Source organism: Salmo salar, chromosome ssa03 (genome assembly GCF_905237065.1).
Source record: "Salmo salar chromosome ssa03, Ssal_v3.1, whole genome shotgun sequence".
Lineage (NCBI taxonomy): Eukaryota > Metazoa > Chordata > Actinopteri > Salmoniformes > Salmonidae > Salmo > Salmo salar.
The window spans coordinates 18,203,030-18,225,789 of NC_059444.1; the positions used below are offsets into that span (position 1 = coordinate 18,203,030).

Below are 22,760 nucleotides of genomic sequence, written 5' to 3' on the forward strand. Positions count from 1 at the left end.
CCTGAGACGGCCCACAGTCCGGAACCTCCTGAGACGGCCCACAGTCCGGAACCTCCTGAGTGGCCCACAGTCCAGAACCTCCTGAGACGGCCCACAGTCCGGAACCTCCTGAGACGGCCCACATTCCAGAACCTCCTGAGACGGCCCGCAGTCCGGAGTCTTCAGCGGCGGTCTGCAGTCTGGAGTCTTCAGCGGCGGTCTGCAGTCCGGAGTCTTCAGCGGCGGTCTGCAGTCCGGAGTCTTCAACGGCGGTCTGCAGTCCAGAACCTCCAGCGGCGGTTTGCAGTCCAGAACCTCCAGCGGCGGTCTGCAGTCTGGAACCTCCAGCGGCGGTCTGCAGTCTAGAACCTCCGGTGATGATCCATGGTCCAGTGATGCAAAGCGGAGGGATCAGCGGGCGGAGCGGGGGTTACGCCCCGAACCAGAGTCGCCTCCTCTACTGGAGGATTCGCTGGATGATAAGGTTCTGTGTACTGCACCAGAGCCGCCATAGACACTTGTTACCCTCCCTACCCTCCCTTTTGTTTTTTTGTTTTTGTTTAGTTGCATTCGGAGTCTGCACCTTGGGGGGGGGGTACTGTCACAGTATAAATAAAATGTGGAACGACACACACTGCACTTTGGTCCGCTCATTCCTACGACAACCGTGACACACTGCAAGGTTATATTCTGCTCAACATTTAATTTGATTTGATTTGTTCCTTCGTTTTCACATAACTGATCAAGGTGATTGATTAGCTAGGAAGTCTAGACACCTGGGTTTCCCGCTCTTAATCAGACACTAAAGGAAGTAATGAAAATCCTAAAACACTGGAGCCCTCCAGGAATTGACTTTGACTTCTTCACCCTTGTCATAGTGAAAACCAAAAAGATATCTGAAAGAGGCAATGAAGAAATGTTTTCTTCTTCTCCAGACCTTTGCCTGCGGAACAGTTCTACTGCATTCCAGAGGGAGTATATCTAAAGGTGTAGTTGACAGAACTCAACAGCTTCAAATCTATCAATCAGCATTACCGTCAAGGTCAATTATCCTCCACGGCAACAGCTATTATCTGGTGTATGTGTCAAGGTACAGGTGTGTGTGTGTGTTTGTGTGTGTGTGCGTGTGTGTCCTCGTGTGTGTGTGTGTGTGTGTGTGTGTGTGTGTGTGTGTGTGTGTGTGTGTGTGTGTGTGTGTGTGTGTGTGTGTGTGTGTGTGTGTGTGTGTGTGTGTGTGTGTGTGTGTGTGTGTGTGTGTGTGTGTGTGTGTGTGTGTGTGTGTGTGTGTGGTTGGGCATGGGTCAGCAAGTCAAAATAGAGGTTGTTCAATGGAACAGAGAACAACTCATAGGTCTTCCCTTCAATCAAACTTCCTGGAAATGTGAATATGCTTATCTCATGTAATCATAAATTATCACGTAACAAGTGTGGCAGATGAATCAGAATTAGTTGGGTAACATAGATAATTAAGATGTTTTATTTGCAAAATATGCGTATGTGAGATACTTGCCATTAGAATGTATCCCTTTGGACTCTGGTGTTGACAGTTGCACATCTTCCCTTAGCTAGGGCTCAGTCACTTGGGGCCCAGAGAGGGGAGAGGTCAGGCTTGTCTTTCACATGTCCCTGGTGCTATGCAGAATATCAGAAAGGGAAGAGGACAGAATGGAACATTGTCTTCATATGTGAATGTGTCTTTACCTATTCTTAAACCATGTGAAGGGATGGCGTGATTAATGGGGAACCAATTACTTGTCTCCACAATGTCTATGCGCAAGCCACTCCCCTCAGTGAGCTTGTCCAGGAGTGGGATCAAGAGGGCGTTTACTTGAGATGGGAGTATATAGAGCGGACAATTGATTTATGCCATTGGATGAGATGGTGTTTTTGTGCTATGAAGTACCAGGAACGAGATGAGAACCTCGTCTTAGGGACCAAACTGAACGATAATTTATAGCGAATGTTATCTGGCTAAGGGATACTCCTTTCTCAAATATAAAATCCCTTTGTGAACTGTTTCTAAGATCTGTGGTTCGTCATGTAGGTTGAGAGGGGTGTATCTTGGCTATAAAAGATCTTTGTACTTTTGTGTTGACACTTTCAATGGTTCATTAGAGATAGCGCATCATTGAAAGTCAAGTGCTTTTGCAAAGCTCTTAATTATTAAAGATGTAGTTTGAGTATAACTCTGACTGGTGTGTGAAGTTTGTAACTCTCCTCATTTGGTAATGCAGAAATTAGACACCGCACAAGATCAACATGGTAACAACACAGTAATTGCATGATTATTACCCAAGACAGTTACAAATGTTGTTAATTAATCTCAGATTATTACCATAAAGTAGCTTGACCATAAAATCAACATTTTGCAATGGCCATCTCAGTCTCCGGACTTGAGCTCTGATGGAAAGCTGTGGTTTGAATTGAAGAGGGCAGTCCGTAAGCACAGACGAAAGATATCAAAGATCTGGAAAGATGTATGGAGGAAGGTATGGAGGAATGGTCTAAGATCCCTCCCAATGTGTTCTCCGATCTCATAAAATATTTTTGAAAAAGGTTCAGTGCCGTTATCCACACAAGGGGAGGGTGCAGGTGTATTGAAAACAAGGGTGCCAATCATTTTGACCCCTCTCTTTTTGAGAAAAAAATATTATTACTTGTTAAAGAAAATCTCTTTCTCTGAGCAATTCTATTTTTTGCTCATCTTTATCAAGGGCGTCAATAATTTTGGTTATGACTGTACTTACAGTACTTACTAACTTACTAACGGGAAGTTCAAATAAGTAGTCTATGATGTTGTTTTCAAGTAATTTCCTAACAAATATTAGGTACTGTATATACCAGCTACAGGACTAGTAATGATTTACTGTAAACTCTAACTTCAATATGAAGTATCCACATCAGTACTGTCTCAAATCATCCTTCTCTTGTAAAACAAAATACAGTATAATACCACTGAAATATTCCCCTCAAGGGTAATGAAGGATTAATCTTCAGTCGCTCTTCTCAATTAGTAGGCCTAGACCTCATAGTGATGTGTATTGTTTCATAACAGTTCCCTTGGCTGCTTGCTTATCGCTGTGACTGTTGATCGGGGCGTAGAGTGCAGAGGGTTATCTCCCTCCATCCAACCAGCAGTCTGAATCAAAGTTCCATAGCAGCCCGACAAGGGACACATCATATCGAACTGCCGAATTATTGGGTGATCTTTTTTTAACCTCACCAGTAATCAGAAAGCTAATAAGCTTCTGTCAATTTGGAAATTGTACCTAGTTGTCTGAGCATCTTGATTAACAGACATAATACATTTTCTGCCTTGAGTGTTTTTGTTCCATTGATCGGGTAGAGGTTGTTGAATGAGTGCTTAGTCACTCTTCTTGTAAACCGTAGTTGGATCAGACTCATGTTTGGACCTGGGTAATATGTCTACCAGTTGACACAGTTACAGTACAAAGATTTTGGAATGACACTGGTTCCCCCTAAATCTATCAATCAAATGTATTTTATAAAGTCCTTTTTATATCAGCAGTTGTCACAAAGTGCTTTACAGATACCCAACCTAAACCCCCAAAGAGCAAGCAATGAAAAGGCAGAAGCAAAAACTCCCAAGGCACGAACATAGGAAGAAACCTAGAGAGGAACCAGGCTCCGAAGGGTGGCCAGTCCTCTAATCTCTGCAACCTTGTAAATAGAAATGGACCTCAGATCTAGCCATATTTTAATTCCCAAGTAAAATCTATTGGTACCAGAAATATCAATAGTACTTGGCCTTGAACGTAGGTTTCATTTGGGTTCTTATCAGCCTCAGAAGAGAAAAATCTATATCCCATTCAGGGTTATCGTGTTGTCAAAAAGGTGAGGCCAAGGACGAGACATTACCTTGCTACCATGGCAATGCTATTGCTTACAGGTCTACACAGATATGGTAGACAGAGTAGAGCATTATGGGTAAGAAAAGAGGGGCAAAGCAGCTGATACAATGTTCAATGTCAAGGTGGTAGAATTCTCCCTATAATCTATAATGTAAATAATTGAAAGGAAGGAGACGTAGCCCTTTCCTGCAGTCAAATGACCTAGTGGCCTCATGGGTAGAGTGTTATTCATATTTTTCATAATTTCATAATTAATAAACATTATTTCAAAAAAGCCGGCGAAAATCCGTTGTTTCTATATCAACCGGTTCTGTTATATTTCTGTCTTCTGTGATATATATGTCACGACTTCCGCCAAAGTCGATCCCTCTCCTTGTTCGGGCGGTGTTCGGCGGTCGACGTCACCGACCTTCTAGCCATCGCTGATCCATTTTTCATTTTCCATTGGTTTTGTCTTGTCTTCCTTCACACCTGGTTCCAATCCCATCAATTACATGTTGTGTATTTAACCCTCTGTTTCCCCTCATGTCCTTGTCGGTGATTGATTGATTGTATGTTATGTGCAAGTTATGTTCTGGTGTGCGACGGGTTTTGTACCCACTTTTATTATTTTGGTTTTCGGAGTTTTGTGAGCACTTATTAAACGACTCCGTTTATACCAAGTTCGATCTCCTGCGCCTGACTTCCCTGCCACCAGCACGAACCCATTACAATATATAAAGTGTAATATTGATGTGCAAACTCAAAATGTAATACATTTCAACTCTATATCTGACATGGTAGAGGTGTCTTCTTTTTTTAAGTTTAAGACTACCAAGAAACACTCTGTGTGACCATGATTTAGCCCACTGCAGTAACAGGTTAATAACATACAGCACAATATATTAGAATTGTATACATAAATCATTGAAACTGATTAAAAGAAACTGCCGGCAGATTGTTCTTTTCATGACATGCTCTGCTACTTTATCAATCACACATAGAAAATATTTGATGTATACACTAAATTAATTATACATTTAAATGAACATTTAGTGTTGTGATTAATTTATTTTTCATTGTTAGGTCTGTGATGCTCACTGCTCTAGACATATTTCCGGTTAACTCAGTTACCAGACAAGATATTCTTTGTAGATTTCTTAGGTATAATACATTTTCTATAAAGAAGATGTCATTTTTCATTGACTTCGGCTTCAGACTTGTTTGCATAATTAGCTTAAAGGTCAAGGTAACGCCCTGCCGAGGAAGTGTTAATAATTCAAACTAGTGAAGTTGTCCTTCAGTTGCCTTCTCTTATCACCACAGCAGTTAGCTCATTTCACCACACGCAACGTCATACACAGTCGGATTTAAGGGCCATTCACAGATAAGATCTTCTGTCAATGGGATACTGGTTTAAACCGGACATGAAAGTTTTATTCCAATTTGATATAAAAAAAAATATTTGGTCATTTGGGTATGCGGAAATAGAAAATTTGATAGTATGTGAAATTTTGAAAATGTAGTATGCTTTAAATGCTTTCAAATTATTGTATATTTTAAAAAATCACATTGGTTATAGTTTATTGATCATTTATTAATGCTTATTTGTGGAAGTTATTATAAAGTCTCAAAGACATACATCTTGGGATATTTTATGACATCTTCAACATGCCCCCATTTTTAAAGCCAAACCATTGACAACTATTTTGACTGTACAAAATACCATATCAATGTAAAAATGGCACAGTTATGCAACAGAGAAGTATATAAATGCATTATTGCACTTCCACATTTCCAGCACTGATGTTATCATCTGACATTCTAATCACTAGAAGACACCCTTAGCAGAGCAACATACAGTAATTAGTCCCCTGTAGGGATCGAAACCACACAACACTTTGTGACTATGCAATACCAACTGAGCCACACTAGATCTGACCATCTGGTCTAGACAATCCGTCAAAAGGGCCTGCTTTAGCCAAAAACTCTTTGTCAGAAGACGGTAAACAACACACTCCCAAACTTCATAGGAACATTAACAGGATTCACAACCATAAGCCAAACCAGTCAGGGAAACATGACACATCCGTGATTCTGTAAAAGGACTCCCACATCAGCAGCATGGTTCTCTGCACAACGTTTGTTGCTCTTGCATTCCCCCAGCTGCATTATCCATTTTGTTTTCATGATACATTAGGGGATAGCTCAAATAAAGAAATGCTGTACGTCTTGACTGTAAATGAAATAAGTGCTATCAGCCACACAGCCAGCCACCGTCCACCACACCATGATACAGGAGTAACCTTCTATCCTGGAGTGACCTGTGTGAAGGTGGATGGATTAAGGTTACAACAGTCTAAACTCAAAGGGCAGTCTGGAAGGAGAGTGGTGATGCAGTGTCACCACATCACTAGTCACATGGTTAAGAACTCTTTTGTTGTACCTCTGAAGTTCTTTAAAGAAAGAAGTTACTTACAAAAAGGAAGAAAGAAAGAAGCTGAAAACTAAACAAAGGGTTTGATATGATTTTGTTTAAACACCAGGGCAGAATTTGTCATGGATTTATCTGATTTACTGATTTGAATATAATTTTTTTGTGCATTTAATAAGGAACGTATTCAAAGTTTCACATGTAAAGTTTACCACTGTGACGGTTGTCATAAGGAGGAGCGGACCAAAGTGCAGCGTGTGTGTCGTTCCACATTTTATTTATACTGTGAAACTTTAAATAAACTGAATGACAAGAAACAACAAACCGTGTGTCACAGCTTCCACAGAAGGTGGCGCCTCTCCCCGGTCGGGCGGTGCTTGGCGGTCGTTGTCGCCGGCCTACTAGCTGCCACCGATCTATGTTTCTGTGTCTTTTGGTTATGTCTGTCTAGGTCCGCACCTGTTCTTTGTTAGTCATTAGTGGGGGGGTATTTAGTTTGTCTTTTTTGTTTGGGAATTCGTGCGGGATTGTCACATGTCATGTTCATTGTGGTAGTCAGCATTTTTGCGCTGTTTCGGCTACGCCGCGTAATTTTTATTAGGCATTAGGGTTGCCGGGCTGCGCCCCGTCTGTTTTTGATTTTGGAGCTGTCCTCCTATCTTGTTGACTGCGCATCCTGCCTTGTTGCGGCATTATTATCAGTGATTATTAAACGTCTGTTCAACGGACCTCAGTCTCCTGCGCTGACTCTACCCCTTTCCTGCTATCAAGGATATTACTGACAGAATCCCGCACCAACTCAGATGGAGTCAGCAGGAGCAGAAGCGCCGTCCATGGCCGAACAGGTGTCGCAACATGCCAGCCTCCTCCACCGCCTGGGCACGGCTATGGATCAGGTGCTAGCCCGGTTGGAGAGCTGGGAGAGAGGTGCTTCCCCATCCACATCAGCGCCGGTTCCCCATCCTGCACCCCTACCGGCACCCACAGAGTCAAGCTCGAGTGGGATCAGGATCACGCCTCCCAGGGAGTTCGATGGGGCGGCCGCTGGGTGCAAGGGGTTTTTACTCCAGTTAGATCTGTACCTGGCGACCGTCCGCCCCTCTCCCTCTGATGAAGAGAGGGTGAGCGTCCTCGTCTCGTGTCTCACGGGTAGAGCCCTAGAATGGGCCAACGCAGTCTGGGATGGCCCAGACTCGGCTAGGAGCGACTACCCGGAGTTCACCTGCCGCTTCCGGGCAGTATTCGATCATCCGCCGGAGGGCAAGGCGGCAGGTGAGCGATTATTCCACCTGAGACAGGAGACGAGGAGCGCTCAAGACTTTGCCCTGGAATTCCGGACTCTCGCCGCAGGATCGGGGTGGAATGAGCGGGCCCTGATTGATCACTACAGATGTAGTCTCCGAGAGGACGTCCGCCGGGAGCTGGCTTGTCGGGACAACACCACCACCCTAGACCAGCTCATAGATTTGTCCATCAGGCTGGACAATCTGCTGACTGCCCGGGGACGTTCCAGTCGGGGCATGTTTGTTCCACCTCCCAGCCTTCCTGCTCCAATGCCCATGGAGATAGGAGGGGCTGCAGCTAGGAGGACCGGAGGGGGGGCCTCTCCTGCACCCACTGTGGTGGTAGAGGACACACTGCGGACCGGTGCTGGAGAGGTCCACCCGGGAGTTCGGATGGTAGGCAGAGCACCACGTCGACCCCCCAGGTGAGTCAGCACCAGCCACACCCAGAGCCCCCTGTCGACCACATGTACACCTCAGTTTGTTTTCCTGAGTTTTCCCCTCACTTCCAGTATAAGGCACTAGTCAATTCAGGAGCAGCTGGGAGTTTTATGGACCGTGGGGTAGCCAAGAAGTTAGGGATTCCCCTGGTTCAGCTGGACCACCCCTTCCCCGTGCACGCCCTAGATAGTCGACCGCTAGGGTCCGGCCAAGTGGGGGAGGTCACAGTGCCACTGGTCATGGTGACGTGGGGGGGCATGAGGAGCGTATCAGCCTATTCCTCATTGACTCCCCGGCGTTTCCGGTGGTACTGGGAATCCCCTGGCTAGCCACTCACAACCCTAAGATTTTGTGGAGGCAGAGGGCTCTTAAGGGGTGGTCGAGGGAGTGCTCAGGTAGGTGTATAGGAGTTTCCATCGGTGCGACCACGGTGGAAAGTCCAGACCCGTGCAAATTCCCTCAGAATATGCCGATTTGGCTATCGCCTTCAATAAAATGAAGGCGACTCAATTACCCCCTCATCGACGAGGGGATTGTGCGATAAACCTCCAGTGTGACGCGGCCCTTCCTAGGAGTCACGTGTATCCTCTGTCTCAGGAGGAGACAGCGGCTATGGAGACATACGTCACTGAGTCCTTGAGACAGGGATACATTCAGCCATCCAAGTCACCCTTCTCCTCAAGCTTCTTTTTTGTGAAGAAGAAGTAGGGAGGTCTGCGCCCGTGCATTGACTATAGAGGTCTAAATTCCATCACTGTGGGTTTCAGTTACCCGCTACCTCTCATCGCTACGGCAGTGGAGTCATTTCACGGGGCGCGCTTCTTCACAAAACTAGATCTCAGGAGCTTGTATAACCTGGTGCGAATCCGAGCTGGAAACGAGTGGAAAACCGCATTTAGTACCACATCTGGCCATTATGAGTACCTCGTCATGCCGTATGGGTTAAAGAATGCTCCCGCCATCTTCCAATCCTTTGTGGACGAGGTTCTCAGAGACATGCTCGGTCAGGGTGTGGTGGTGTACATTGATGACATTTTGATCTACTCCGCCACACGCGCCGCACATGTGTCTCTGGTGCGTAAAGTGCTTGGGCGGCTGCTTGAGCATGACCTGTACGTCAAGGCTGAGAAATGTGAGTTCTCCAAACGAGCCGTCTCTTTTCTGGGATATCGCATTTCCACCACAAGGGTGGTGATGGAATTTGACCGCGTTACGGCTGTGCGTAATTGGCCGACCCCAACCACGGTGAAGGAGGTGCAGCGGTTCTTGGGGTTTGCCAATTACTACCGGAGGTTTATCCAGGGCTTTGGCCAGGTGGCGGCTCCCATTACCTCACTGATGAAGGGGGGTCCGGTGCGGCTGCGGTGGTCGGCAGAGGCGGACAGAGCCTTTTGTCGTCTGAAGGCTCCTGTTTACCGACGCCCCGGTGCTGGCGCATCCGGACCCCTCTTTGCCATTCATAGTGGAGGTGGATGCATCCGAGGCTGGGGTAGGAGCGGGGCTGTCGCAGCGTTCGGGCGTGCCTCCGAAGCTTCGCCCCTGTGCGTTCTTTTCTAAGAAGCTGAGTCCGGCGGAGCGCAACTATGATGTGGGGGACAGGGAGTTGTTAGCCGTGGTCAAGGCCCTGAAGGTGTGGAGACATTGGCTTGAGGGGGCACGACACATTTTCCTCATCTGGACTGACCACCGTAACCTGGAGTACATACGGGCAGCGAGGAGACTTAACCCTCGTCAAGCCATGTTTTTTACGAGGTTTCAATTTACCCTGTCGTACATTCCAGGTTCCCGGAACCGGAAGGCCGACGCACTGTCGTGTCTCCACGACACCGAGGAGTGGACCATTGATCCTACTCCCATACTCCCTGCCTTCTGTCTGGTGGCACCAGTGGTCTGGGAGGTGGATGCGGACATCGAGCGGGCAGGTCAGTCTGAACCTACCCCACCTCATTGTCCTGCGGGTCTGAAGTACGTTCCGCTCGGTGTTCGCGATCGTTTGATCCGGTGGTCGCACACTCTACCCTCCTCGGGTCATTCTGGTGTGGAACGGACGGTGCGGGGCCTGAAGGGGAAGTACTGGTGGCCCACTTTGGTTAAGGATGTTAGGCGCTATGTCTCTTCCTGTTCGGTGTGCGCCCAGTGTAAGGCTCCTAGGCACCTGCCTCGAGGCAAACTATAGCCCCTCCCCGTTCCACAGCGACCTTGGTCCTACCTGTCGGTGGATTTCCTCACGGATCTCCCGCCGTCTCAGGGGAACACCACGATCCTGGTTGTTGTGGATCGGTTCTCGAAGTCCTGCCGTCTGCTCCCTTTGCCCGGTCTTCCTACGGCCCTACAGACCACGGAGGCCCTATTTACACATGTCTTCCGGCACTACGGGGTGCCCGAGGACATCGTCTCTGATCGGGGTCCCCAGTTCACGTCCAGGGTGTGGAGGTCGTTTATGGAGAGGCTGGGGGTCTCGGTCAGTTTGACCTCGGGTTTTCACCCCGAGAGTAATGGGCAGGTGGAACGTATTAACCAGGATGTGGGCAGGTTTCTGCGGTCCTATTGCATCTGTTCAACGGACCTCAGTCTCCTGCGCTTGACTCTACCACTTTCCTGCTATCAGGGATATTACTGACACCGTGACCCAGAGTGAAACATACACTACTCAAAATTAATCTCCCACAAACCCAGGTGGGACAAACACCAACTTAAATATGACCTCCAATTAGAGACAACGATGATCAGCTTCCTCTAATTGGAGATCATCCCAAACACAGCCCAACATAGAAATACAAAACTAGAACAACCCAACATAGAAATACAAAACTAGAACATAACAACATAGAAAACTAAACTAGAAAACCCCCCTGTCACACCCTGACCTACTCTATCATAGAAAATAACTACTTACTATGGTCAGGACGTGACAACCACTTCAATTTGGAAAAAATCCTCTCACCCGAAAGACTACAAGTGATAAAACACAAAGAATAAATGAGATCTTAACCTTGAAACTATGAGTTGACATGACGCCAGGGATAAAGACAAAACCAGCAAGTCTTTTCAATTAATCGTTTTTCAGTCAGTTGTGTTTTTTTCTTCGAAAAATGTATAAAAGAATAACTTCAAGTTAAATCAAAATGCACATGCGATCACAGGTGTTGCTATGTTTCATCCTGTCCACATCTTCACCTCTTTGATGGGTTAATTTAAACTTTTCCCCTTTAATTAATAATTCTCATTACTTAATGTTCAACTGTCAGCTGTCTGCTGTGCATGTGATGAATGCCCCCCTGGCCACATTTGGTGAGATGGGAAGAAAATGGGTAGGTAGTCAGGCAAACATGTAGGAAAATAGATGAAAATCTTAGTTGCTTATTTTTATCAGAGCTTCATCATGTGGTTAGGAGAATATAGGGCAAATGTATCTGAGTAAAAATGTATGTGTAAAGATGCAACAATCCTGCTTAAACAAATTGTTTATTTAGATCCTGAAAATGCACACACCATATTCCCATTAACAATTATAGCCATTCTCTGTTGAAAATGTAGATGAATTCATATTGAGAAAGCAAACCAAATGGAACTCAAAAGAGTTCTACATTGAACCAAAAGGGGATCAAATCAAATATTATTGGTCACATACACTTATATAGCAGACGTTATTGGGGTCTAGTGAAATGCTTGTGTAAGAAATAACAAGCAAAAAATCAAAACACTGCTAAGTTGCTTAGGAGCTAGAAGCAGAGCTGCCATGTCTGTCGGCGCCATCATCTACAGTCTCTGGAACCAAAAAGGGTTCTCCTTTGGGGACAGCCGAAGAACCCTTTTGGAAACTTTTTCTTTAAGGGCAGGTGTCACTCAGTGTGACCCCAACATAACCTTTGCTGATGAAATGTCAGGTATTGTTCATCTACAAAGAGGTTCACATTACATGACACCCATTGTTCAAGTATGTGTGTCTGACTCACACTAATGTGGAAGGACTTAGTCACTTGTCCAAAGTTCTACAGCTGCGCCATCGAGAGCATCCTGACTGGTTGCATCACAGCCTGGTACGGCAACTGCTCAGCCTCCGACCACAAGGCACTACAGAGGGTTGTGCGTACGGCCCAGTACATCACTGGGGCAAAGCATCCTGCCACCCAGGACCTCTATACCAGGCGGTGTCAGAGGAAGGCCCTAAAAATTGTCAAAGACTCCAGCCACCCTGTCATAGACTGTTCTCTCTGCTACCGCACGGCAAGCAGTACCGGAGCGCCAAGTCTAGGTCCAAGAGGCTTCTAAACAGCTTCTACCCACAAGCCATAAGACTCCCAGACTATTTGCATTGCCCCCCCCCCCTCTTTTACACCGCTGCTACTCTCTGTTGTTAACATCTATGTATAGTAACTCTACCTACATGTACATATTACCTCATTTACCTCAACTACACCCGCACATTGACTCTGTACTGTATATAGTCTCGCTATTATTATTTTACTGCTGCTCTTTAATTACTTGTTACTTTTATTTCTTATTCATATTTATTTATTTATTAATTACTTTTTTAACTGCATTTGTTGGCTAGGGGCTCGTAAGTAAGCATTTCACTGTTCACCTGTTGTATTCGGCGCATGTGACTAATACAATTTGATTTGATTTGATTTACAGCAAAACAATCCTGTGGAGAGGCTCTCTCCAAAAAGCTTTAATGTTCTGTCCTAAGGGTTCATGGAAGAGTTCATGGATGAGTTCATGGGGAAATTAATTGTTCAAGATAATGTATTGTTTTGATATTTATGTTGTAAGAGCAACTGAAATACACAACCTCACATCCTCCACCTAGTTACTCGTCTCAACAATTTGTCACAACAGGTCACAACAAGCATACACACACACACTCACTCACAAACACGAGAGAGAGGGCGAGAGAGACCGAGACAGACTCACATACAGTGCATTCGGAAAGTGTTCAGATCCCTTTACTTTTTCCACTTTTTGTTATGTTACAGCCTTGTTCTAAAATTGATTAAATAAAACATTTTCCTCATCAATCTATACATAATACCCCATAATGACAAAGAAAAAGCAGGTTGTATGAATGTATAAAAAATGTAAAACAGAAATACCTTATTTGCATAAGTATTCAGACCCTTTGCTATGAGACTTGAAATTGAGCTCAGGTGCCTCCTGTTTTCACTGATCATCCTTGAGATGTTTCTACAACTTGTTAGGAGTCCACTTGTGGTAAATTCAATTTATTGGACATGATTTGGAAAGGCACACACCTGTCTATATAAAGTTCCACAGTTGACAGTGCATGTCAGAGCAAAAACCAAACCATGAGGTTGAAGGAATTGTCCGTAGAGTTCCGGATTAGGATTGTGTCGAGGCAGAGATCTGGGGAAGAGTACCAAAACATTTCTGCAGCATTGAAGGTCCCCAAGAACACAGTGGCCTCCATCCTTCTTAAATGGAAGAAGTTTGGAACCACCAAGACTCTTCCTAGAGCTGGCCAAACTGAACAATCGGGGGAGAAGGGCCTTGTTCAGGGAGGTGACCAAGAACCCGATGGTCACACTGACAGAGCTCCAGAGTTCCTCTGCAGCACTCCACCAATCAGGCCTTTATGGTAGAGTGGCCAGACTGAAGCCACTCCTCAATAAAAGGCACTTGACAGCCCGCTTGAAGTTTGCCAAAAGGCACCTAAAGGACTCTCAGACCATGAGAAACAAGATTCTGTGGTCTGATGAAACCAAAATTGAACTCTTTGGCCTGAATGCCAAGCGTCATGTCTGGAGGAAACCTGACACCATCCCGGTGGTGAAGCATGGTGGTGGCAGGATCATGCTGTGGGGATGTTTTCAGAGTCAGGGAATGGGAGACTAGTCAGGATTGAGGGAAAGATGAACAGAGCAAAGTACAGAGAGATCCTTGATAAAAACCTGCTCCAGACTGCTCAGGAACTCATACTGCATCCAGCAGGACAATGACCCTAAGCACACAGCTAAGACAATGCAGGAGTGGCTTCGGGACAAGTCTCTGAATGTCCTTGAGTGGCCCAGCCAGATCCCAGACTTGAACCCGATCAAACATCTCTGGAGAGACCTGATAATAGCTGTGCAGTGACGTTCCCCATCCAACCTGACAGAGCTTGAGAGGATCTGCAGAGAAAAGTGGAAGAAACTCCGCAAATACAGGTGTGCCATGCTTGTAGCGTCATACCCAAGAAGACTCAAGGCTGTATTCGCTGCCAAAGGTGCTTCAACAAAGTACTGAGTAAAGGGTCTGAATACTTATGTAAATGTGATTTCATTTTTTATGTATTTGCAAAGATTTCTAAAAACCTGTTTTTGCTTTGTCATTATGGAGTATTGTGTGTAGATTGATGAGAGGAAATAAACGATTTAATACATTTTAGAATAAGGCTGTAACGTAACAAAAATTTGGAAAATGTCAAGGGGTCTGATTACTTTCTGAATGAACTGTACACACACACAAATGCACACAAAGACACACAAACACTTGTGCACGCACAGAGAGAGAGAGAGAGAGAGAGAGAGAGAGAGAGAGAGAGAGAGAGAGAGAGAGAGAGACAGACAGACAGACAGACAGACAGACAGACAGACAGACAGACAGACAGACAGACAGACAGACAGACAGACAGACAGACAGACAGACAGACAGACAGACAGACAGACAGACAGACAGACAGACAGACAGACAGACAGACAGACAGACAGACAGACACAGAAGCGTCAAAGACCTTGAAAGCTATTTGCCAACCCAGTGGTGCTATCAGGTACAGTCTGCTGTCCTTCAGGTAGTGTTGTCCATGGACTACAGTCAAGGCCATTGTACACACACACACTTCCATAGATTTCCTAGAGACATCTAGTGTAACAGGTTATACATGTAACAGAAACAGGAAGGCGGTGTCTTGGCTGCACCTGCCAATCATTCATCGCCAATGCTTTATTGCTTCATCTCCCATCCCGTGGCTTGTGTGGAGCACCATATAAATAGCTGCCTCAGACCTAAGGATGCCACAAGAACAGTCTCCAGAACCTCTACTGTCAGCTAGCTGTGTTCTCTCTGCTAGGGAGTACACTGAACCTGACCATTAGACCTCTCTAAGGCAGCTTGTGATCTTTTCTCTGCACTGGCATTTGCCACTAGCCTTTTGGAGCATCTTTAGCAACCATGATCATCACCATATCTTTAATTTGGGCAGTGGTGATTGGTTTTTGCTGCTGTCTGTGGCTTGCTCTGGGGATCCGCAAGAGGTTAGCAGAGACACATGCATTGTATAGTAAAATGCCTTTACAAGTAAAATGTTAAAAGATAAGAAATCAAATGTGGAATGTAGACAATGACATCATGTAATGGAACTCATTGTAATAATAATAATGTACGGATTTGGGAGATGTGGAATGTGGGTTATGTAGTTCTATTTCTTTTAAGAAAACTAATGAGCTGCTGACTTTTAATTATTTTCTTTCTTGGAGGTTTTATTTGTGTCATCTGTCATTGCTCTTAAAACTCAGATTGCTTTAAAGTTTTGTTCACTTTGGCAGGTTCTTCATTTGTTTTGGAGACTTTAGTGTTGTTCACATTTCAAAAAACCCGGAGATAATTCAACATCTTTGACGTGTGGTACTTTAAAACCAGATGGTTATGTATAACTAGTATTGTTATTCTTAGATTGCTGCGGTGTCATTGGGTTTCACTCTCCTGGATATGATTCATTACTTTCAACTTTGTTTGAAATGACCTTGTAGTTTGAATACATCTTGTTTTAGCACACACTTATTTATGCATTACTATGTTGTTGTTTGGGTTACTTTGTTGTTGTTTAAGTCAAGTGTTTTAACATCTCTTACTGTATGTCTAAACATCACCTTTGTGTTTCATATGTACAGCTATCTCTGTTGGCTTGCTTGGGCATTGCTTTCTCGTTGTTATTATGTTACATGAGTGTTGTTGCTCTTCCAGACAACCAGGTGAGCCTCCGGTGGAGAATGGTTTGATCCCGTACCTCGGCTGTGCCCTCCAGTTTGGAGCCAACCCCCTGGAGTTTCTCCGGAGCCGACAGAAGAAATATGGCCACATCTTCACTTGCAAGATCGCTGGAAAATACTTTCACTTCCTGTGCGACCCTTTCTCCTACCATGCCGTCATCCGCCAAGGCAGGCATCTGGACTGGAAGAAGTTCCACTTCTCTACCTCGGTCAAGGTAAGGACAAACCTACCTATGAATTGTTGTTCAACTAAACATTTGGTGATAATGAGTTCATATATCTATGTCTGTCAATCCAGACTTTCAAGATGATTAATTTAAACCTCTCTCCTTCTACCCCCAGGCGTTCGGCCATGACAGCATGGACCCCAGACACGGCTACACCACAGAGAACCTCCACCAGACTTTCTTGAAGACCCTGCAGGGCGAAGCCCTCCCCTCGCTCATCGAGACCATGATGGAGAACCTACAGTCGGTCATGCTGCAATCCGACACCCTCAGCCCCAGCAAGGACCGCTGGGACGTGGACGGCATCTTTGCCTTCTGCTACAAGGTCATGTTCGAGTCAGGCTACCTGACGCTCTTCGGCAAAGATCTGGGAAACAACAAGAATGCTGCGCGCCAGGAGGCCCAGAAGGCGTTGGTGCTTAACGCTCTAGAGAACTTCAAGGAGTTTGACAAGATCTTCCCAGCTCTGGTGGCCGGCTTGCCCATCCACGTGTTCAAGAGCGCCCACTCTGCCAGGGAGAACCTGGCTAAGACCATGCTGGCCGAGAACTTAAGCAAACGGCAGAACATATCAGACCTGATCTCATTGCGCATGCTTCTAAACGACACGCTGTCCACCTTCAATGACCTGAGCAAGGCCCGTACCCATGTGGCACTGCTGTGGGCCTCGCAGGCCAACACACTGCCTGCTACTTTCTGGAGCCTGCTTTACATGATCAGGTATGTAGGGCTTAGTCTCATTCCCATCCTTAATGTATCTTCTATAGACTTGTGTCATACGTTTGGCCAAGCTCACTCCATGTGAGACTAGTCAGGCCAGACTAGGTAGGCCAGAAAGTGTTACAAAGAGTTTAGTCTGTTAACCCAGAAGTATAATCTTGCGTAATGAGGGCAACTGCGTGAGTAACTTCTGTGTTCATACGTGTTGAACACCTTCACCGGCTTCACCCAATCCTGATGCATCCAAATAACAAGTTACAACAACAACAAAAAGCGGAACTAATGCTCCTCGGATCTCACGCATCCCATTCAGTCCTGGCAGATTCTCTCTGTCTACACGCACATTCTGCCCTCCGGAGATTGGAAAGAGTTAATAACTGAAAAGAACATTTAGTCCCGAAGAGAACACACAGAACGGTGCACACAGACACAGGCAATGTAGTACAGTACAGATAGCTGTTAGAACAAGCTGTCTGTTTGAACAAGCTATCTGTTTGAACAAGCTATCTTGTTCTAACAGCTGAATATAGATGCTGTGCTTATTGTGGTGGAGTTAAGGCCAGAGTAATGTCTTTTGTAACAGTCCTGTACAGTACATCGGCATCTCAACAATGCTCTGACTGCGGCTTAGCACTGGCTCACAGTAACTCTTCGATAACAGAGGTGTCAAGAACCACTTATTAAATGCAGTTGGAGAAACATAGCATTCCCTTTATGTCATAGAGCTACATAGAATGACCATATCCTCCTCTACCAAAGTGCACATTGAGAATATTGTGATTGATCAATCTGTGTAGTCTGAACTTGATGGTTTTATTGACCCTATCTTGTCTTGTGTCTTCAGGAGTCCAGAGGCTATGAAGGCAGCCAATGAGGAGGTGAAGAAGATTCTGGAGAGTTCAGGTCAGCGTGTCGACCACAGCAAACCACAACTCACTCTCTCCCGGGAGGACCTGGACAACATGCCTGTAATAGGTAAGGGAAAGTTGCAATACACCTGGTGAAATAAAGCCAAAATTATTTAATAAATATTGTAACTAAATCATGTTTGATACCAAAGTCTATCTGTCCATTCAATATGTGATTATCAAAAGTAATGTCTTCTTGCCCTACAGACAGCATCATTAAGGAGGCCATGCGTCTGTCAAGTGCGTCAATGAACGTCCGAGTGGCTAAAGAGGACTTCCTGCTTCACCTTGACAACCAGGAGTCGTACCACATCCGCAAGGATGACGTCATCGCCCTCTACCCCCAGATGCTCCACTTTGACCCCGAAATTTACGACGACCCCTTGGTGAGTGATGCTCAGGCTCTTTCTGTTAAAGGTGAAGGGGGTCTAGTATGAAGGCCTCTTAACTAGGGCCAGTTTTACTTGATTTTTCTAATACTCCTCTACCTGTCAATCCACAGACCTACAAATACGACAGATATCTGGATGACTGTGGCCAAGAGAAGACGACATTCTACAGGGAGGGGCGCAAACTGCGGTACTACTACATGCCTTTCGGCTCTGGGGTGACCAAGTGCCCCGGGCGCTTCTTCGCAGTGCACGAGATCAAGCAGTTCCTAGCGCTGGTGCTCTCCTACTTCGACATGGAGCTCCTAGACTCAGCCGTTAAAGTGCCTCCTCTCGACCAGTCACGTGCAGGTCTGGGGATCCTGCAGCCCACCTATGATATTGACTTTAGATATAAACTGAAAACTCAGTAAGACAGACTCCACTGATCTACTTTCTCCATAATGTGAATTGTAAATATTGTATATTTAAGAATTTAAGCCACAATGATCCCACTGGGCACACACTGGTTGAATCAACATTGTTTCCACATCATTTCAATGAAATTACGTGGAACCAATGTGGAATAGATGTTGAATTGACGTCCGTACTCAGTGGGATTTAAATACGCTGCGATGTATTGTTATAATGTATTTTTTAAGTTGATACAGAGTGGTTTTTGCTAGCCTCAGTAAGGTAGTATTGGCGAAAAGGCCATTTTAGGAAGAGTCCCGTTTCAAAAGTGACTTTGATGGAACTCCATATAAATGTTATCAGTAATATTTACTGAATCTTCCACGTAAGCATCATTACTGTATCACTATTGCCGACCGCAATCTTTGAACTGTGAAATCACTCAACATTTCAGTTGTGCTTCTGTTTGTGACCTTCACAATCAGTAGTTGGTAATTGCCCCCCATTTACTGTGCTGTTGAATGACTCTAACTGCTCTGATTGAGTAGTGTAATGTACATTCTAGTTCCGTTGAAGTATTCCCTATGCTGGGGTAAAATGATTTTATTATCTGTATTAATATTTACTGTGATATACCGTACAAAACAAGTATAAAAATGCATGTGATGTTTACTTTACAAAACCAGTATAAATGCAATACATTTCTACAATGGTGTATTGTGCCATTCATTTCTTCATTTACCATTCAGTCATTACTTTGATCACTACTCATGCAAACATACACAAAGAAAAGCCACACTCATGCTATAGGTCATTCAATAAACCTCAAATAAGGTCTCTCTCTCTCTCTCTCTCTCTCTCTCTCTCTCGTGCTTGCTCTCTCTGATACATTGGAAGGTGATGTAGTACAACAAGGTGCTGGTGTCTGATTCAGAGGGGTTGGGTTAAATGCGGAAGACACATTTCAGTTGAATGCATTCAGTTGTACAACTGACTAGGTATCCCCCTTTCCTTTCCCATCTCAGGTCCATAAGTGCTCCATAAGGGTCCATAAGCCACAGGGGTCTGACAATCTGGATGGAAAATTACTGAGGATAATAGCAGACGATATTGCCACTCCTATTTGTCACATCTTCAATTTAAGCCTACTAGATAGAAAGTGTGTGCCCTCAGGCCTGGAGGGAAGCTAAAGTCATTCCGCTACTGTAACGCTTTCGTTTTGAGAAGTAGCGGAATCAGGCGCAGGACACAGGGATGAGAGCAAACAAACGTGTTTACTAAAAAAAACACAATCAAAACTTCTCCCACAGCAAAATAACAGAGTTTGGAGAAACACCTCCAACAACCACTAAACATGAACAATCACGGACAAGACAGAAAGGGAAGCCAGAGGGTTAAATAAGGAACATAATCAGGGAATGGAAAACAGGTGTGTATAATTAAGACAAAACAAAACGAACAGGGAAACATAGATCGGTGGTGACTAGTAAGCCGGTGACGTCGACCGCCGAACGCGGCCCGAACAAGGAGAGGGGCCGACTTCGGCGGAAGTCGTGACAGTACCCCCCCCCCCTTGACGCGCGGCTCCAGCAGTGCGCCGACACTGGCCTCGGGGACGACCCGGAGGACGGGGCGCAGGGCGATCCGGGTGGAAGCGGTGAAACTCCTGAATTAACGATGGGTCCAGGATGTCCTCCGCCGGTACCCAGCATCGCTCCTCCGGGCCGTACCCCTCCCACTCCACGAGGTACAGAAGGCCCCTCGCCCGACGTCTGGAGTCCATAATGGCTCGTACTGTGTACGCCGGGGCGCCCTCGATGTCCAGAGGGGGCGGAGGAACCTCCCGCACCTCAGACTGCTGGAGCGGACCAGCCACCACCGGCCTCAGGAGAGACACATGGAACGAGGGGTTAATATGATAATCGGGGGAGTTGTAACCTATAACAAACCTCATTAAGTCTCCTCAGGACTTTGAATGGCCCCACAAACCGCGGACCCAGATTCTGGCAGGGCAGGTGAAGGGGCAGGTTTCGGGTCAAGAGCCAGACCCGATCCCCCGGTGCATAAACCGGGGCCTCACTGCGGTGGCTGTCGGCACTCGCCTTTTACCGCTTGATGGCTCGTTGTAGTCGTACATGGGCAGCGTTCCATGTCTCCTCCGAGTGCCGAAACCATTCATCCACCGCAGGAGCCTCGATCTGGCTCTGATGCCATGGTGCCAGGACCAGCTGATAACCCAGCACACACTGAAAAGGGGTAAGATTAGTAGAAGAGTGGCGGAGGGAGTTTTGGGCCATCTCCGCCCAGGGGATAAACGACTTCCACTCCCCCGGCCGGTCCTGGCAATAGGACCGCAGAAACCTACCCACCTCTTGGTTGACTCTTTCCACCTGCCTGTTGCTCTCGGGGTGGAAACCTGAGGTAAGGCTGACCGAGACCCCCAGGCGTTCCATAAACGCCCTCCAGACTCTAGACGTAAATTGGGGACCCCGATCAGACACTATGTCCTCAGGCACCCCGTAGTGCCGGAATACATGGGTGAACAGGGCCTCCGCAGTTTGTAGGGCCGTAGGGAGACCGGGCAAAGGAAGGAAACGGCAGGACTTAGAAAACCGATCCACAAGGACCAGGATCGTGGTGTTACCCCATGACGGGGGAAGATCCGTCACGAAATCCACCGATAGGTGTGACCACGGTCGTTGCGGAACGGGAAGGGGTTGTAATTTCCCTCTGGGCAGATGTCTAGGTGCCTTGCACTGTGCACATACCGAACAGGAGGAGACATAAACCCTCACGTCCTTGGCTAACGTGGGCCACCATCGCACCGTCCAACCGATACCAGGATGACCAGAGGAGAGTAATGTGTGGGCCCAACAGATCAAACGATCGCGGACATCAAACGGAACATACACGCGCCCAACAGGACACTGGAGGGGAGTGGGTTCTGCACGTGACGCCCGTTCGATGTCCGCGTCCACCTCCCATACCACCGGTGCCACCAGGCAAGAAGCTGGAATTATGGGAGTGGGCTCCGTGGACTGCTCCTCTGTATCATACAGCCGGGACAGTGCGTCTGCCTTCACGTTCTGGGAACCTGGTTCACCTTGCCTGGCAAGGGTTCAGTCTCCTCGCTGCCCGAATGTACTCCAGATTTCGGTGGTCAGTCCAAATGAGGAAAGGGTGTCTAGCCCCCTCAAGCCAATGTCTCCACGCCTTCAGAGCCCCGACAACAGCCAACAACTCCCTATCCCCCACATCATAGTTTCACTCCGCCGGACTGAGTTTCTTCGAAAAGAAAGCACAGGGGCGGAGTTTTGGTGGCTTACCCGAGCGCTGAGATAGCACAGGCCCTATTCCAGCCTCGGACGCGTCCACCTCAACTATGAACGCTAAGGAGGGATCAGGATGCGCTAGCACTGGAGCCGTGGTAAACAGGGCCTTCAGGTGACCAAAAGCCCTGTCTGCCTCAGCCGACCACTGCAGTCGCACCGGTCCCCCCTTCAGCAAGGAGGTAATGGGAGCCGCCACCTGCCCAAAACCCCGGATAAACCTCCGGTAGTAGTTGGCAAACCCTAAAAACCGCTGCACCTCCTTTACCATGGTTGGAGTCGGCCAATTACGCATGGCTGAAATGTGGTCATTCTCCATCTCCACCCCTGACGCGGAAAAACGGTACCCTAGGAAGGAGACGGACTGTTGAAAGAACAGACATTTCTCCGCCTTGACGTAAAGGTCATGCTCCAACAGTCGACCAAGCACCATGCGTATAAGGGACACATGCTCGGCGCGGGTAGTGGAGTATATTAGAATGTCATCTATATACACCACTACACCCCGCCCGTGCAGGTCCCAGAAGATCTCATCCACAAAGGATTGGAAGACGGATGGAGCATTCATTAACCCATACGGCATGACGAGGTACTCATAGTGCCCAGAAGTGGTGCTAAATGCCGTCTTCCACTCATCCCCTCCCCGGATACGCACCAGGTTGTACGCGCTCCTGAGGTCCAATTTTGTGAAGAAGCGCGCCCCGTGCAATGACTCTGTCATACTAGCAATGAGAGGCAGCGGGTAACTGTATTTTACCGTAATCTGGTTCAAACCTCGATAGTCAATGCACGGGCGTAAACCTCCATCCTTCTTCTTC

General features: G+C 46.5%; 1 protein-coding gene across 1 annotated transcript; it reads left to right on the top strand.

The window, feature by feature from the left end:
• The first annotated feature begins 14,962 nt into the window (after positions 1 to 14,962).
• On the top strand, positions 14,963 to 19,320 carry LOC106599162 (cytochrome P450 7A1). The gene is made up of 6 exons (XM_014190276.2): positions 14,963 to 15,241; positions 15,951 to 16,191; positions 16,319 to 16,923; positions 17,768 to 17,898; positions 18,039 to 18,217; positions 18,334 to 19,320. Exons 1-6 carry the CDS (start codon positions 15,159 to 15,161, stop codon positions 18,631 to 18,633), a joined length of 1,539 nt encoding a protein of 512 aa, XP_014045751.1. The 5' UTR covers positions 14,963 to 15,158; the 3' UTR covers positions 18,634 to 19,320.
• The last annotated feature ends 3,440 nt before the right edge of the window (positions 19,321 to 22,760 follow it).

Coding starts and splice junctions, on each gene's coding strand:
- LOC106599162 (XM_014190276.2), top strand. CDS start 15,159: ATGATCATCACCATATCTTTAATTTGGGCAGTGGTGATTGGTTTTTGC. Junction 17,899..18,038: donor GGACAACATGCCTGTAATAG/GTAAGGGAAAGT, acceptor CTTGCCCTACAG/ACAGCATCATTAAGGAGGCC. Junction 18,218..18,333: donor AAATTTACGACGACCCCTTG/GTGAGTGATGCT, acceptor GTCAATCCACAG/ACCTACAAATACGACAGATA.